This window comes from Mercenaria mercenaria, chromosome 2 (genome assembly GCF_021730395.1).
Source record: "Mercenaria mercenaria strain notata chromosome 2, MADL_Memer_1, whole genome shotgun sequence".
Classification (NCBI taxonomy): Eukaryota; Metazoa; Mollusca; class Bivalvia; order Venerida; family Veneridae; genus Mercenaria; species Mercenaria mercenaria.
In genome coordinates, this window is record NC_069362.1 from 118,208,091 (window position 1) to 118,224,578 (window position 16,488).

Consider the following 16,488-nt stretch of genomic DNA (forward strand, 5'->3'; position numbering starts at 1 on the left):
TAATGGCAGGCACTGTCCAAAAGCGTTAGAAAGAAATCTTAAAATCTGAATGGTTTGGGAAAAAAGCTTATATTATTCTTTTATAGTAAAAAATAAAAACCGTCAATGTAACTTATGTTGTAGTTTTCGTCACAAATAATCAAAAAGGATCAAAGATATTTGTTAGTCAGAATCAGTGTGTATGTAAACAATGTCTGGCAGTGAAAAAGGAATAATTTTGAAACAAAAGTTGACTATTTTGCCAAAAGAAAGTTCTTCTGGTTTATATTAAGGATTCTTTAGAAGTCACTTTCCAATATTTTACACATTTATTAGCAGCCACCATCAGCGCTTTGAGCGCTTTGATTTTTGTGATGAACAAGGACTAACATGACATATGCATTTATGATGATAAGGCAAAGTCAAGTCAGTATCGATGATCGGTGATTCCTATAATTTTTAAAAGAAACCCTTTAAAGTCAACACTAAATGTACTTGGATATAATCAGTTATTTATTTTCACAAATATTAGAATATAGTTCTTTGCTTATAAATTAGGGACATGAAAAACAAATATCATATGCACGCATAGTTTCACTGTACAAGAAATTAGTCAATTACATACGTTGGGTATCGTATAACTATATACATGTAAAAATTGTATCCTTTACACTTTATCAATATGAAATGTATACATATATATAATAGGGTTATTATAATAGTATCTCGATCTTGGATGCTGTATTCAGGTCGAGTGGAATTTGCCGGATCGGATCTCACGAGGCGATCCGTCCTTGCAAAATCCACAAGAGCCGAAAACAAACTCCCAGATCTAGTTACTGTTGTAATGACCCTTTTATTATATACCTCCACCTTTTTGTTTGTTGTTTTATTATTGAATGAAATCTTAAATGTTTGTCGATGCTGAAATGGAAATGAGTGAAGTTTTCGTTTGCGCTATTTATAGAAATTTGTCATGCATAATAAATGAATGTTGTCCAGCAACATACAATACAAAAGTTACAATACGGATTTTTCTGCCTGTTCATATTTACTTGTGAAATACAACCTGTACTTTTGACAAAATATATATAGGCATATAATAAAGTAATGTATGTACATGTGGTACCTGACGTTTCCATAAATGAGCACTGAGAAATGGAGCCTTGAACAAACAGTTATACGCATTTTTTCCACAGCTCGGTATCAATTTCAGTGCGGCAACACCCCATAACTGGCTGACATGTAAAATGCATCAGCCTGTAATTTGTCTGGTATATGTGTGTGTTTTTTTTAAGGAGAGAAGGGACAATATTGAACAAGAGGGTCATGATGACCCTATATCGCTCACTTTTTACACTTGGCCTTGAAATCATCAAGATAAACATTCTGACCAAGTTTATTGTCAGAAAATAGGATCATAAATGTGGCCTCTACAGTTTTAACAAGCTTTTCTTTGATTTGAGCGGGTGACCTAGTTTTTGACCCCACATGATCAAGTGTCATAATTTACCTAAAAATCATCAATATAAACATTCTGACAGGGTCATAAATGTGGCCTCAAGAGTGTTAACAAGATTTTCCTTTGATTTGACCGGGTGACCTAGTTTTTCATCCAATATGACCCAGTTTTGACCCTGGCATAGGAATCATTAAGATAAACATTCTGATTAAGTTTCATGAAGATAGGATCATAAATGTGGCCTCTACATTGTTAACAAGCTTTACCTTTGGTTTGACCTGATGACCTAGTTTTCGACCCCATATGACCTAGTCTCTAACTTGTCCTTAACATTATCGAGATAAACATTCTGTGCAAGTTTGTATCAAATCGAAGCCTAAATGAAACCTCTGTATGACTGAAAGAGCTAAAAAGGAACATTTTATCCCTTTCAGTGGCAGTTATTCTAGAACACATAATAGAATCTAGCCAGTTTTCGAACGAAACTGAGATCTTATTGTGACTTAACTTGTGTGTAAGTGTGGTTAAAATCGAATGTAAGAGTTTTGGCTCTTTCAGGGGTCAATCAGGGGCCGTAACGCCGGAACCTATGATTGGATCTGACGGATTCATCATGGAATCCGAGATCTATTGTTGTTAAAGATATTTTGCAAGTTTGTTTCAAATCAAAACATAAATGAAGTCTCTATATGTCTGCAAAAGCCAAAATAGCAAATTTTGGCCCTGTTAGGGACCATAACTCTGGAACCCATGATCGGATCTGACTAATTTTCGAAAGGAACCGAGATATTATGCCAATACAAGTTGTGTGCATGTTTGAACAAACTCCATTGCAAAATGTAGTCTCTATCGTGTTCAAAAGGCAAAATGACAAATTTCGGTCCTTTAAGGGGTCATAACCGTGGAACCCATGACGGGATCTGGACAGTTTTCGAAAGGAACCGAGATATTATACCAAAAACAAGTTGTGTACAAGTTTTATTAAATTCATTGCAAAATGTGGTCTCTATCGTGTTTACAAGAAATTGTGGACAGACGGACTGACGAAGGGCGATCACAAAAGCTCACCTTGTCACTACACTATGTGAAAGGTGAGCTAAAACGAGCTTTCAACCTGTGCAAATAAAGTGCCAGTACAATGTATAAAAACATTTGGTTATACACAAAACATTCTGTTCTGTGTGTATATCTGTTTAGGATAACTTAAATTCTTTTACATGTAAATAAAAGTCAACATTTAAATTGTTTATAGCTTCAAACACATTCCTAGTAGTCACCGTTTGCACGTGTTCACTACCACACCTTAAAATTGCATGTTTTCTGCGTGTTAGTATTACATGTGGCTCATTCTTTCCCCAAATACTTTACACAACGTGATCTGTACCGTCACCCAGACTTTTTTCAGATCGCTCGATATTATGCAAATGTTTCATTTTTTCATTGATATCTTCGATCTGAAGTTCTCCTTCTGGTGGCGGATTTTTCTTCATATATTCCAGAAGAATATTTGCCACATCATCATGTTTGAACCGCTTAGCATCATCGTAAGCTGTGAAGTTCCATCTGAAAATGCATCAAAAGACTCATGGTAATAGGGTTTTAAACAACGGGAGAGAGAAAACCACATTTGAACCAGTTTACTTTAAGGTTTAAGAGTATATCATCAAAATGGTAAACAAACACTGTCTTTACCAACAATCTACCTGACCATTATATGTTCTACCGTACTATCCCGTACGACTGGATACTTAAAATATTCTCAAAAAGTTGTCTCCCATTAAAAATGAATGCCATTTGAAAAGAAACAAGAGGGCCAAGATAGCCCTAAGTCGCTCACCTGTGCAACATACCATAACAGCGTAATATGTTTTACCTAGTGATTTCATGGAGACAAAATATTCTAAATTATTTTCATTAAGATTGGACCAAAAACGTTGCCTCTTGAGGGTAAACAAGCAGTTTCTTTGATTGGTCTAGTTATTCAGTTTTATACCCCACATGACCCAGATTCGAACTTGTCCAAAATTTCATGAAAACAAACATTCTGACAAAGTTTCAGGAAGATTGGAGCAAAAAAGTGGCCGCTACAGTGTATACAAGCTTTATGATTTGACCTAGTGACCTTGTTTTTGACCCCACGTGACTCAGATTTGAAAATGTCTAAGACTTCATGATAACAAACATTCTGACCAAATTTTATAAAGATAAAATAAAAAATGTGCCCCTAGGGTGTAAACAAGCTTGTTCTTTGATTTGACCTGGTGACCTAGTTTTTGACCCAACATGACCCAGATAAAAATTCATACAATATTTCTTGAAGACAAACATTCTGATCAAGTTTCATGCACATCAATTGAACAAGAGTGTTAACAAGCTTTTCCTTTGATTTGACTGGGTGACCTAGTTTTTGACCCCATATGACCCAGTTTCAAACTTGACTTAGGAATCATCACGATAAACATTCTGACAAAGTTTCATGAAGATAGGGTCATAAATATGGCCTGAAGAATGTTAACAAGATTTTCCTTTGATTTGTCCTGATGACCTAGTTTCTGATCCCATATGACCCAGTTTCAAACCTGGCTTAGATATCATCAAGATAAACATCCTGACTAAGCTTCATGAAGATAGGATTATAAATGTGGCCTCTAGGTTGTTAACAAATTTTTCGTTTGATTTGACCTGATGACCTAGATTTTGACCTGACATGACCCAGTTTCGATACAGGCCTAGAAATCATCATGATGATCATTCTGTGCAAGTTTGTATCTAATCGAAGCATAAATTAAAACTTTATATGGCTGAAAGGGCCAAGACAGAAAATTTTGCCGCTTTCAGGGGCAGTAACTCTAGAATCCATGATGGAATCTAGCCAGTTTTCGAAAAGAACTGAGATCTTATTGTGACTTAAGTTGTGTGTAAGTGAGGTTAAAATCAACTATAAAATGTCACTTCTATCGTGTTCACAAGGTAAAAATTACCAGTTTTGGCTCTTTCAGGGGTCAATCAGGGGCCGTAACTCCAGAACCTATGACTGGATCTGACAGATTCTTCATGGAATTCAAGATTTATTGTTGTTGAAAATATTGTGCAAGTTTGTATGAAATCAAACCGTAAAATAGGTCTCTATATGACTGCAAAAGCCAAAATAGCAAATTTCGGCCCTTAAAGAGGCCATAACTCTGGAACTCATGATGGGATCTGGCCAGTTTTCGAAAGGAACCGAGATATTATGCCAATACAAGTTGTATGCAAGATTGATTAAAGCTGATTGCAAAATGTGGTCTCTATCGTGTTCACAAGCCAAAAATAGTAAATTTTGGACCTTTAAGGGGCCATAACTCTGGAGCCCATAACGGGATCTGGCCAGTTTTCGAAAGGAACCAAGATATTATGCCAATATAGGTTATGTGCAAGTTTGATTAAAGCTGACAGCAAAATGTGGTCTCTATCGTGTTCACAAGCCAAAAATAGTAAATTTTGGCCGTTGAAGGGGCCATAACTCTGGAACCCATGATGGGATCTGGCCAGTTTTCGAAAGGAACCGAGATATTATGCCAATACAAGTTGTGTGCACGTTTGATAAAAATTGATTGCACACTGTGGTCTCTATCGTGTTCACAAGAAATTGTGAACGGACGACGGACGACAGACGACGGACGGACGACGGACGAAGGGCGATCACAAAAGCTCACCTTGTCACTACGTGACAGGTGAGCTAATAAAAATAAACAGTTGCTGAAAACTACGTTCCTTCTTTTGAAATTTCAGCACTGGAACATTATTACAATTTTTATGTATCAGAACGAAGATATGTAACAATTCTTAAATTCTTCAATTCGAAAACGGCGTTGAATTGCACAAACGTGCGACCCATTATGCAGTCATTTTCCGGAATTCATTTTACATACATGTTGTAATTTATCAATAAATTGACAATTGTTTTATAAATTAATATACATGTTTTATATACTTTTCAATTTTCATGTAAAACAACCCTTTCTGTCTATGATTTGGTGTTGTACTCAATCATGGGGCTAACCATTGTATATGCTGTTCAACAGATAAACAGAAGAGACTTCACAATTATTTACATGTAAATTGTACTGTGAAAATGAAAAAAAAAAAAAAAAAAAAAAAAAAACCAACACGATTTTTGTATGTGGCACAATACGTGTCTTTTTGATGTGGATTAACATCGTTACATTTCTCGAGCAAAAATCGAACGATTGACTCGTGTCCTTCAGCAGCGGCAAGATGTAAAGCTGTTCTACCGTCGTAGTCGGCAAGAGACATGTCCATCCCCAGCAAGGCGTATCTACAATAGATAAAGTATTAATAGGCAAAAATACATACTGGTATTCCTATCACGTGTAACAATTATTTATCAGGGGGGCATCGAGCTTTGTAAATAGGTAAACCTCTGATAAGTGTACATGTTACCGCTGTCAGCAATAGGTTAGTTCCAGGTTGTAAGATAGATGATAATGGTGTATGTACTTAAGTAAAGGGTTACAGAGTTTTAAGAGAGACATTATACTGTTGTTACATCTAACTTAAAATTCAAATGCGGTCTTAACATGATACTTCGTGTCCTTTAATTTTGATGTCAATATCAAGAACTGACCTATCAGTATAGATAGAAAAATACCACGCTAAATAAAATCAAAGCCTTGAAATGTCTGATGGTTGCGGGTTTTTGGTAGATTTATTTTCTGTTTAAATGCCAGTCCATGAATATACATGAATGAGAAACAAATACAAATTTAATGTGCCTCATATCTAAGATGAACTCTGCCTGACCCAGCTTGTGATGTAACCATGGGCTTGAATACCTTATCATTGATAGATCTTATCTAATCTAAATGGTCAGTGTGAGTGCATACAGGTTGAATAAGAACTGCTTGTTCATTGATAATTCATCCGCATTGTTTATGAATAGGACTCTTTTGTGTAGCACATGAACATCATTTGGATGTGATTCGAAATAAAATAAAGATGTTATGATTGTCAGAAATACACTTTAACTTTGGTAGCGGGACAAACCTGCAACCAAAAATCAGCTGGAAATTTCCTAGAACATGATCGATACCATAAACAAATAATTGGAGTTCAAGCCCTCTCCGCCTTTGCCAAATATCAGCAATATTTTTAGTCTTTTAAAACACACTGGGCATATGTCTCAAACACTGAATATGTTTCGTTTGTTTTTTGGGAGGTGGGAGGGGGCTTGACGTTCAAGTGTCTGTGATCGATACTGTTGACAATACTGCATATCGATATAGCAGTACCGGTTAGCTACCTTCTCATAGCAGTGACGTCACCGTTGAAAGCACTGAAGAGTAAGTTGACAACATCCTGGGCCTTGGACTCCACGGCACGACCTCGAGGATCGTACTTCTTGCTAGTATGCCTTAGATTGTCATAGTTGTGGAAATTGAAGTTAGCCACCAGCTCCTAGAAAGCAAAATTAAATGGAGAACGGTAAATCTAATTCTTCCTTGCTGTAACTGTTTGACCAACAGTTGTTGAAAATTCAGTAAAGTTACATACCGTTTTTATACCACTTAAGCACACGATAATGTTTCGGGCTTATTACCTTTATGAAATAAGATCAAACTGTGATAAAATATCTCATGAAAAGCGGTATCTTAATACTAAATGAAATTCTTCTCTAACAACAGAATTTTAATATCCATACCTCGCAGAATTGTACCCCTCTGCTGCTGTTACCCCATTGATCGAGTGGAGGGGACCAGGTAAAAATTCCCATCAAATTTGGAATTACAAGTAAAACACCGCCAGCCACGCCAGACTTTGCAGGCAGTCCTACCTGTTAATTAATCAAAGTGTGTTTATAAAATGTAGATAAATTTTTATGTTCAAAAGAAACGTCAAGTAAATAACAATAAGAAAAAGCTTTCTTTGAGTTTGTTTTACATCCGGTTATATAGATTTTATTCATGTACAATTTAAAAAAAATGCTATCAAAATCTACAAAATTATGTTGGAAGCATACAACGCACCAAAGCAAAATGACCGAAAAACATAGTCTGGTCGAGTCAATCCGTGAAAGATGATGTAAGTGCACCATCCATTGTGCCACCAAATGAGGAACACTTGTGATAATAAAACCGAGTACAAGTGCAAACCACCTTTTGCTTTTTAAGACTTAGTTTCAAGAATTTTAAACGACCCTTGTCTGAGACAAAAAGAAAACACTATTACTTACAGAGGTGTCTTAATTAAAATATGTCCTGAAATATACTGGGAAATGTTTTTCATCTCAGTAACATACCTTAAAAGCAAAATGCCCGGAATAATCGTACATGCCGCACGAGTGCATCAGTGAAAGAGTATTTCGCACAGCCTCTGAATCGAGCACCTTATCCCCCGTTGTAGGACATATCCCACCATTGGCTAATGTAGCCGCTATCACAGCCCCAGATTGTGCAGTTACCTCGATAGAGCACAGCTGCAAATACGTCAGCATCATTATATACATGATTATTATACGATGTAAATTTTGAAAAATAACTGAAAAAGCAAGATCAAAGATCCACTAGAAACAACGCACCTCCTCCCACTTAGGCCCTATATCATTACACGTGTGAATATGCACATCATGAAATATACATAAAATACATAGACAAAAAAAGATATGCACACAAAACAAACAAAAGTGCACTATTGTATACCGTCTCAGAAATAAAGTACACAGAAAATTGTTACGACCCAAAATCCGAAGAGTTTTCCTCATAAAATCAGGTTTCGTTAGACTTTGTCGCAAAATTGTAACTATAAGCTTTAATAGTGGCTGCAAATTTACGCAGTTTATAGTAGGATGAGAATTTGCACTAAGTAGGTTTCGTTTATTGAAGTCTTCAACCTTAAAATTCAAAGCACTGAGAGGACTGATGTGGGCAGCGGTTGACAGCTTCTGATAGTTTTACTCAGTCGAGGCGTATAAAACAATATATAAGCAAAGCTCATGTGATTATTTTGTGAGATTTGGTTGTTCTTGCTAAAACTCGTTTTTGAACTATAAACATTTTATTCTTTTTTAACAAATCAATGGGAAAACAGTAAATGTGGTCGAAGGCTATGCACTAATTTATAATTATGTGAGGTTTTGAAATTTTAGTTATAACAACAGCTTGTAAAACACGAAATACCCACTTGATACATTTAGTTACTTCACAAGGAACAGAAATAATTTTGTCACTGGACATTTGACGTACTGAACTCAAAACAATAGTTATGGGTCATTTACCAGTCATAACTCATAAGTGATCTTCTCTAATGTGACCTTAGAACTAAGCATTCTCTAGTTATCTGGTAAAAATGTTCTATTGTTTTTCTTTTACTGATCTCTAATAGGGTTCATCTGCTGGTCATGACAAACCTCCTGAAAAACATTCATGATCCTAAGTCTTAGCGTTCTTGAGTTATCATTCGGAACCGATTGGTCTACAGACAGACCGGCAGTCATAATCAAGCAATGATATTATTAATATACCCCTTCCTTTATTCTAAGGGGGGCAATTAATTTTCAAACCAGAAGATGGTTTTGTAGAAAAGCCCATGTCTCACCCAAAGCATAGTCGTAATTGGCAAGAAGTCAATAGGGGATAGGAGCGAAAGTTAAAGAGACACTAATGGTTGGCTGCAATAGGGAGAATCTAATTGGCATGTCCAATCGTCCTATAAAGTTTCAACATTTTGGGTCAAGCAGTTCTCAAGTAAACCGTTTTCAATATTCAGGCCCCTGTGATCTTGACCTTTGACCGAGTAACCTCCAAATCAATAGGGATATCTATTCTGCAAGTCCAATCACCTATGAAAGATAATAGGTAAGGGTTAGGTAAAGGTAATAGGTATGAAGGTTCAACATTCTGGGTCAAGTTATTGATCGGAAAGAATTTTCCAAGTTCAAGTGACTCCAGAAACTATAAGGGTCATCTACTATGTAATTCCTATCATCGTATGAAGCTTGAAGGTTCTGGATCAAATGATTCTTAAGTTATTGGTCGGAAACTGTTTTCCATGTTCAGGTCCCTGTGATCTTAACCTTTCAGCAAGTGATTAAAAATCAATAGGGGTCATCTTCTTTACATGTCCAATCATCCTATGAAGTTTCAACATTCTTGGTGAAGTGAGTCTCAAGTTATATCAATCAAAAACGGTTTTCCATGTTCAGGTCCCTGCGACCTTGACAGGTGTTTTTTTATTAATTTTTCAAATGAGATCTCATCTTGGTAAAAGCAGGCTATGAATATATTATACATAAATTACATAGTTAAAAGACACTTTTGAATAGTTCTTAAACTAAAAGCAACCATATAAGAATATTTACAATAAAATTACAGTGTTTTAATTCAATTTTCAAAACAATCAAAACAACTACTAGTATCTCCAATATCAGCATACATTATGATCTTCATGTTGCATTCAGTCATTGTTTCAGCTATAGATTAATAACATGCCTAATAATACAACAAGCATGTTTCGTTAAAAATGGAAATACTGAAAATTGAAAATTTTAAAACTTATTTTGAGTTGTCTCCAATGATTTTACTGCAGTCTTCCGAAGCCCGATATTGTATAATTATCCGGGAAGAAATGGTACCACGAAACACCGCGAATCTACCGGTGATTAAAAGCCGAACTTGTTTAAAATAATGTTTCTTTCGAATTACCCGTGTACCCTTTAATGATATGTCAGTAACAAACACTAGCTAGAATCTAAAATTCCGTCGCTCTAATATTCCCTACACTTACAAAGTCTGTTGAGATAAAATAATCTGTAATGTTAATTTCATTCTTCGTACTGATATTGATAATTTCTCAGAAAAGCATTTTTCTCTCTAGGCTCATCTCTTAGTATCAGAGATAAGAGATATCGTAATTTTTTCAAGAAAGTGCTATTAAAGAGGATTTTATAGTAGAGACATTTCTTTTTGATGGCTCTAGGGACTGATGCCAGTTTATATATTCCCGTGATAGTTTTATTCGGCGACTACGCAAGTCCTACTAAACACTATTTCCTAAATCCCTAAACAAATTGATTTTCCACAAAAATTATTATACATATTGAGTGTATAAGATATTGAATAGGTACTTTGTTTTGGTCACGTGAAAAAAACTTGGTCACGTTAATAATGTTTTCTGATCATATGACAAAAACTAGCGGTTTGGTGTTGTTATAAAAATAAAATTTCGATTAAGGTTTCGGAGTATATCACCAAAACAAAGAAATATTTTATAAACGAATAACATCGTTACCAATATTTTACTTAACCATTACATGTTCTGCCGTATTGTCCCGTACTGAAAATATTCTGAAAAAGTTGCCCCCCTTTGAAAATGAATGCCATTTGTAAAGAAATAAAAATAAACAATTGCTGAAAACTGTGTTCCACTTAATTATGTGAAATTTCAACACTCGCATGCGATTGCAAATGAATCCAAACTAACATGTGTAATAGTTCTTTGAAAATGGTGAGTTTTTGAAGGCGTTTGACTGCCCGGAAGTGGGTCCCATTTAGGCAGTCATTTTTTCGGATTTCAATGTTTATATTAGTATACTGACACTTGTTTTGTTGTTTTTGTAATGACAGCGTGTATATTACTTATATGACTCTACAAAACAAGTGTCAGTATACTGATATAAGCATTGAATTCAGAAAAAAGAACTGTTTAAACAGGCCCCACTTCCAGACAGTCAAGTGCTTTTAAAAACTCACCATTTTCAAGGAACTGTTACACATGTTTGTTTTGATGCATTTGTAATAGCGTGCGAGTGTTGAAATTTCACATAACTAGGTGGAACACAGTTTTCAGCGATTGTTTATTTTTATTTCTTTACAAATGGCATTCATTTTCAAAGGGGAACAACTTTTCAGAATATTTTCAGTATGGGACAGTACGGCAGAACATGTAATGGTCAGGTAAAATATTTGTAACGATGTTGTTCGTTTATAAAATATTTCTATGTTTTAGTGATATACTCCTAAACCATAACATTTCTAGCAGGAGTATTAATTAAAAATGTTAACGAAAGACTACATCGGTTTTAATACCGATTATAGATCTACGCGGATGGTGCTGAAGTACCGTTTTTGTAGGTAATTTGGTTATCTTTGGGCACGTAATAAAGACTTGTTTTGGTCATGCGATCAAAGCTAGTGTGTTAATTTTCATACGCTTTGTTTTTAATATGAAATACAGATTACGATAAATATGTACTAAAGAAATGTATTTTTTTTATAAAACTGAATCTCAGTAGCGTTTCTCAAAGTTAAACAGACTTGAAGTACGTATAATTTATGGAGGACATGGAACTACTTCATGCGTAGATGCTACGCATGCTGTTCGGCTCCAAACCGTAAATTTGTGGTTTGGTAACTCTGTGGACATGCTTCGCTGCCCACACAAACATGCTCTTGTAAACCAAATTAACTAAAAATTTATATCTATTGAAAAACAGTATAAAAGGAGACAACCCTAGTAAGCACAATCAAAAGTCATGTACAAATAACGGATCCTACAAAAGAGGTACAAGTACCTATGGTGGTTGATTTCTGTCGTTTCGTTGGCGCCGACACGACATTTGTCGTGTGGCGCGCTGTTTGTCGTTCTGGGGTGTTAGCGCCCGTGACGCCAACACGACAAATACGGTTTTTGTCGTATCGGCACACTAGTTTGTCGCGTTTGCATGTTGGCGCTCTTCAAACGCGCCGACACGCCAGAACGAAATAGCAGAAATCAGCCACCATAAGTACCAGATTGCTGTAAGATCAACAGGCAGAAGAAATTCAACAAAGTATCAAACACAAACATGTACTTACAAATTGCTGTTTGCAAGGTGATACTTACTTGGAAATAAAACTCTAAAGTTTCTACCAGATCAGCTTCAGGTGGAAAACACTGAAGTAACAAACCATTGAAGATCAATACATACTATTTTATAAAAAACGTCAGAATTTCAAAAATCTGAACATGTTTTGCCATCGTGTCCATATCTGTTTTATATGTACCAATCTAATGTATAGAGATTTTCAGAAAAACAATGTACAAAACAGTGGTGATGACGCCGAATATTGACTCAGTTCAATATTGTCTACTTTTAATTATGAAGGAATGCAACATTGATGAATTATGAATGTTCATATTTTGTATAAGTTTTACCATTATTTAGAAATCAAACCTTACTTTGTTTTCCCTCATGTAATAACCCAAGGCAAAGTTTCTGTCTGCGGTAGCTCTTTCTGACAAATACCTTAAACGTAACAAAACATGGATTACATGCTAAAACGTCAGGATTAATATACTTTCAGACAGAAGTGTGCTGAAACATTCTATAAAAGCATCTAGTTTTATCAAGTTAATCTGTGATGGATCTTAGTATTTTCAGTCAAGACTTCATGTGTGCTTTTCATACTTCCGGAATGTAGCTTTACTGAAGCCTATACAAATTGTCATCTTTAAATGTGAACGTCATTTGTAATAAGACACTATTCGGGAAAATTCATCTCGAATCATGTGGCCGTAGTTCATATGAATTTCGAATTAAGAAGTAGATAAATTAGAGAAAAATACTTTTCAGTCCGAGTTAAAGGGAAGAGAAACGTTGCTTCAGCGTTAACTCTGTCTGTTATAGACTTCCGTGGCCGAGTGGTTAAGGTCGTTGACTTTGAATCACTTGCCACTCCCCCATGTAGGGGCGTTGAATTCTTCATGCGAGGAAGCCATCCAACTGGTTTACGGAAGGTTGATGGGTCTACCCAGGTGCCCGCCCGTGATGAAATAATACACGGAGGAGCTCCTTGGGTTTTCCTTCACCATCAAAAGCGGGAAAGTCGCTTATGCTCTATAGTTGTGTCGGTGCGACGTTTAACCTAACAAGACTCTGTCAGTTATATCTAAAGAATTGAAAGAATGTTCAAAATCTGTTTAAAAATGAGAATGTAAAATTAATATAGGGGGCTTTTCTTGGCACAATACAAAAAACTTAAAACAAAATGGTGCCTTTAATTTATCTTTACTTTTAAGATATTTATTCATGATAAAAAGAATGAAATGCCCTGCGTCTTACACTCAAGACATTTTAGAAATTTATATTTTTATATATAATAAAAGGATAATAAATATCGTCCCCTTAATGCAAAAAGGTACCATGAGCATATGAATAAAGAAGGCACTTGGTACCTTTTTGCATTAAGGGGACGATATAGTAAAATGGATACCATGGTTTCAAAGTGCAAAATCTTTTTCAATATTGGTCAGAAACCACTGATTCAGAAAGGGTAAACGGAATAAAGAACGGGAATAAGGTAGAGACTGATCAGTAATGTAACATACCATGGAAGTGGCTTTTTACTGAAGCTTTTTACCGCTTTTTTCTTTATAACACAGTCTGGCAGTATTAAAATATTTGCTACATTTGACGTGTGTTGAAAAAAAGTTTCATGAAACGGTTTTCTCTACCCATGCTAACGATTTAAATAGGGGTCATATAATTCATGGAAAAATTTTTCACATAAAGCCTCACTATTATCGTCCGTGATATTGATGGAATTAAGACAGTTTAGAAAAAAGAAGAAGAAGAAAAAGATTTGACGAGTTTCGGTTTATGGAAGGGCCAATACACCATAATGTTATAAAGAAAGTCTATGGGAAAACAACTGGTGATCTGTAGCTAGTGATCCGATTTTAAAAATATATGTCAGTGCTATGAAAGGATTAATGTTAGACATTTCATCCCCACCCCCATTGCCCACCCCAACGCCCTTTAAACTTACACTGAATTGTTAAATGTGACGTGTTCTTGACCTGACAGTCTCTTCAGTTCGTCCATCGCCTACAAAACAACACAGTTGCTATAGGTAGTAAGAATATACGATACTATACTTTCATCAGTGGCATAGCTGAGTCTGTAGAACGACAATTTGATCTTACATATAACACAAACAATCTACATTTTGTAGGTTCAACCAATTTCTTTTTAATACTTATTTTTTTATCATTGAAAGAAAATATAAAACAAAACTTTATTGTTGTTCTTGTTGTTTTTTAAATCAGTACTTAGCAAAATTCGCACTCTTCATACTTCCAAAGTACTTGTTACCTGTGAATGTTTTAATGTTCTACATATACTATACTATACAATTCTATATATTAAACAGAAGCTTAACCCTTACCATGCTGGGCATGATTGGTTCTACCTTTGCGACCAGTATATATCATAATCAGCCTGCACATCCGTGCAGTCTGATCATGATCTGCACTGTTCGCTATTCAGTCGGTATCTTTTAGTTAATAATGACATAGGAAATGAGCAAGAGAATACTGAATATGTATGGTAGCTGATTTTTGCCATCTCATTCTGGCGTTTTATCCCGTTTGAAGAACGGCAACATTTGTTGTTCTGCATTGATGGTATCCCGCTTACATGCCGCTTACATGCCAACATACCGAATTCATTCGTCTTGTCACGGTGCGCTAATTTGACGTTCTGTCATGTTGGCGTTCCTTATAAGCGCCAACACGCCAGGATGAGATGGCAGCATTAAGCAACCATAACAAATGTGTTTCAATTTATGATATGTTCCCCCCACCCCCATTTAAATATACTGTTTGTTACATAATCTCCAAGAAACTTGTCATACCTCGTTCAAATACCTCAAATCAGGTTCGTCATTTTTCGGAGTCTACAAAGAAAAAGTGTTACCTATTCTCTATATGACTGCTGAGGGTCCAACGGCAGGGCACTAAAATTCTAGTTATTGTGAATAAAATCAGCAGCGATTAGTCGGTTGTCGGAATATGTCACAAATCGTATCATGAAAAAATCTGCATATACATATTTGTACGACAAAAACACAATTGAATTGTGCCTGGAGATTAAATCGTTCTTTTTGTATGTTTTATTATGTTTTGTTTAAATGTTTAACAAAACATGTATTTTGAGAATATGTGAAAAAATAAAACAATATTTTTATAAGCTTCACATAAAGAAATGCGGGAACAATAACAAAGCTTGTGGATATACATAACATCGTGGATGAAGCATCAAGCAAAATAAAATGATGCACAAATAAGCATAAACAAGCAGTTTTGTTGAAAATAACTATCAAAACGTCATTACCAGACAGAAAACTTTTATCATGGCGTGTGACTCTCACATCAACAAAGTATCGCGTGAGGTAGGCATGACATTGTAAGGTCACTATATATATAAAGAGAGAGTTTATACGACAATCGCCACCTCAGTACAACAGAACAGTTACATTAAAGGGCCAAACATGCATGTTCGACAACAAATCCGCAAAATTAATTATCTGAATCAGTGCTGCTTAAAATGGGATTAAAACTTACTTAATCCAAGCATTTCATTTACAAACCAGTTAAAGATAATGTGAAAATGCGCACAAATACACACAGATCAAGATTACCGTCTTGCGGGTGCAGACGCTCATCTGATTTTTTTGTCTCTGTATAATAGAAATAATGTCCTAACCATGATTTTCTAAGTCCAAAAGGGGCCATTATTCTTGCAAAAAGCAATAAAGAGTTACGGTACTTGCTTATCAGAGTCAGCTTTTAATGGCAAATAAATGCTCCAAGTTTTAAAGCAATAGATTTGGACGTTAAGGAGAAATGTATGCAAAATTTAACCAAGAAATCTAATATTTTCCAAGTCCAAAAGAGGCCATAATTCCTGCAAAAAACAGGATGGAGTTCAGTTTCTTGCTGTACATAATCAGTTTTGATGGGAAACAAGTGTTGCAAGTACTAAAGCAATAGCTTTAATAGTTTAGGAGAAAAGCTGGTCTAAACACATAATTTCACAAAAAAATCTGATTTTCTAAGTCCAAAAAATAAGCCATAATTCTTATAAAAAGCAGGATGGAGTTACATTAATTTTCTTGCTGAAAATGCGCACACATACATAAAGAAAAAATGGAATAAAAATCTTACGTAATCGAAGCATTAATTTACAAGCCAGCTAGAGATATTGTGAAATGAGCACACATACACATAGA

General features: G+C 35.4%; 1 protein-coding gene across 2 annotated transcripts in view; it reads right to left on the bottom strand.

Moving 5' to 3' along the window:
- Window positions 1–475: 475 nt before the first annotated feature.
- LOC123565037 (glutaminase kidney isoform, mitochondrial-like) overlaps window positions 476–16,488 on the bottom strand; it is a 34,503-nt gene continuing 18,490 nt past the window's right edge. The window contains exons 8-15 of one of the 2 annotated variants that reach the window (XM_045359026.2): window positions 14,245–14,303; window positions 12,656–12,722; window positions 12,320–12,370; window positions 7,740–7,916; window positions 7,143–7,274; window positions 6,744–6,898; window positions 5,616–5,759; window positions 476–3,004 (exon numbers count right to left, since the gene is read on the bottom strand). In XM_045359026.2, the coding sequence (XP_045214961.2) occupies window positions 2,806–3,004; window positions 5,616–5,759; window positions 6,744–6,898; window positions 7,143–7,274; window positions 7,740–7,916; window positions 12,320–12,370; window positions 12,656–12,722; window positions 14,245–14,303 (984 nt within the window). In that variant the 3' untranslated portion in view covers window positions 476–2,805. Of the gene's footprint in view, window positions 3,005–5,592; window positions 5,760–6,743; window positions 6,899–7,142; window positions 7,275–7,739; window positions 7,917–12,319; window positions 12,371–12,655; window positions 12,723–14,244; window positions 14,304–16,488 lie in introns of both variants that reach the window. The other variant, XM_053537649.1, reaches the window with a different exon arrangement.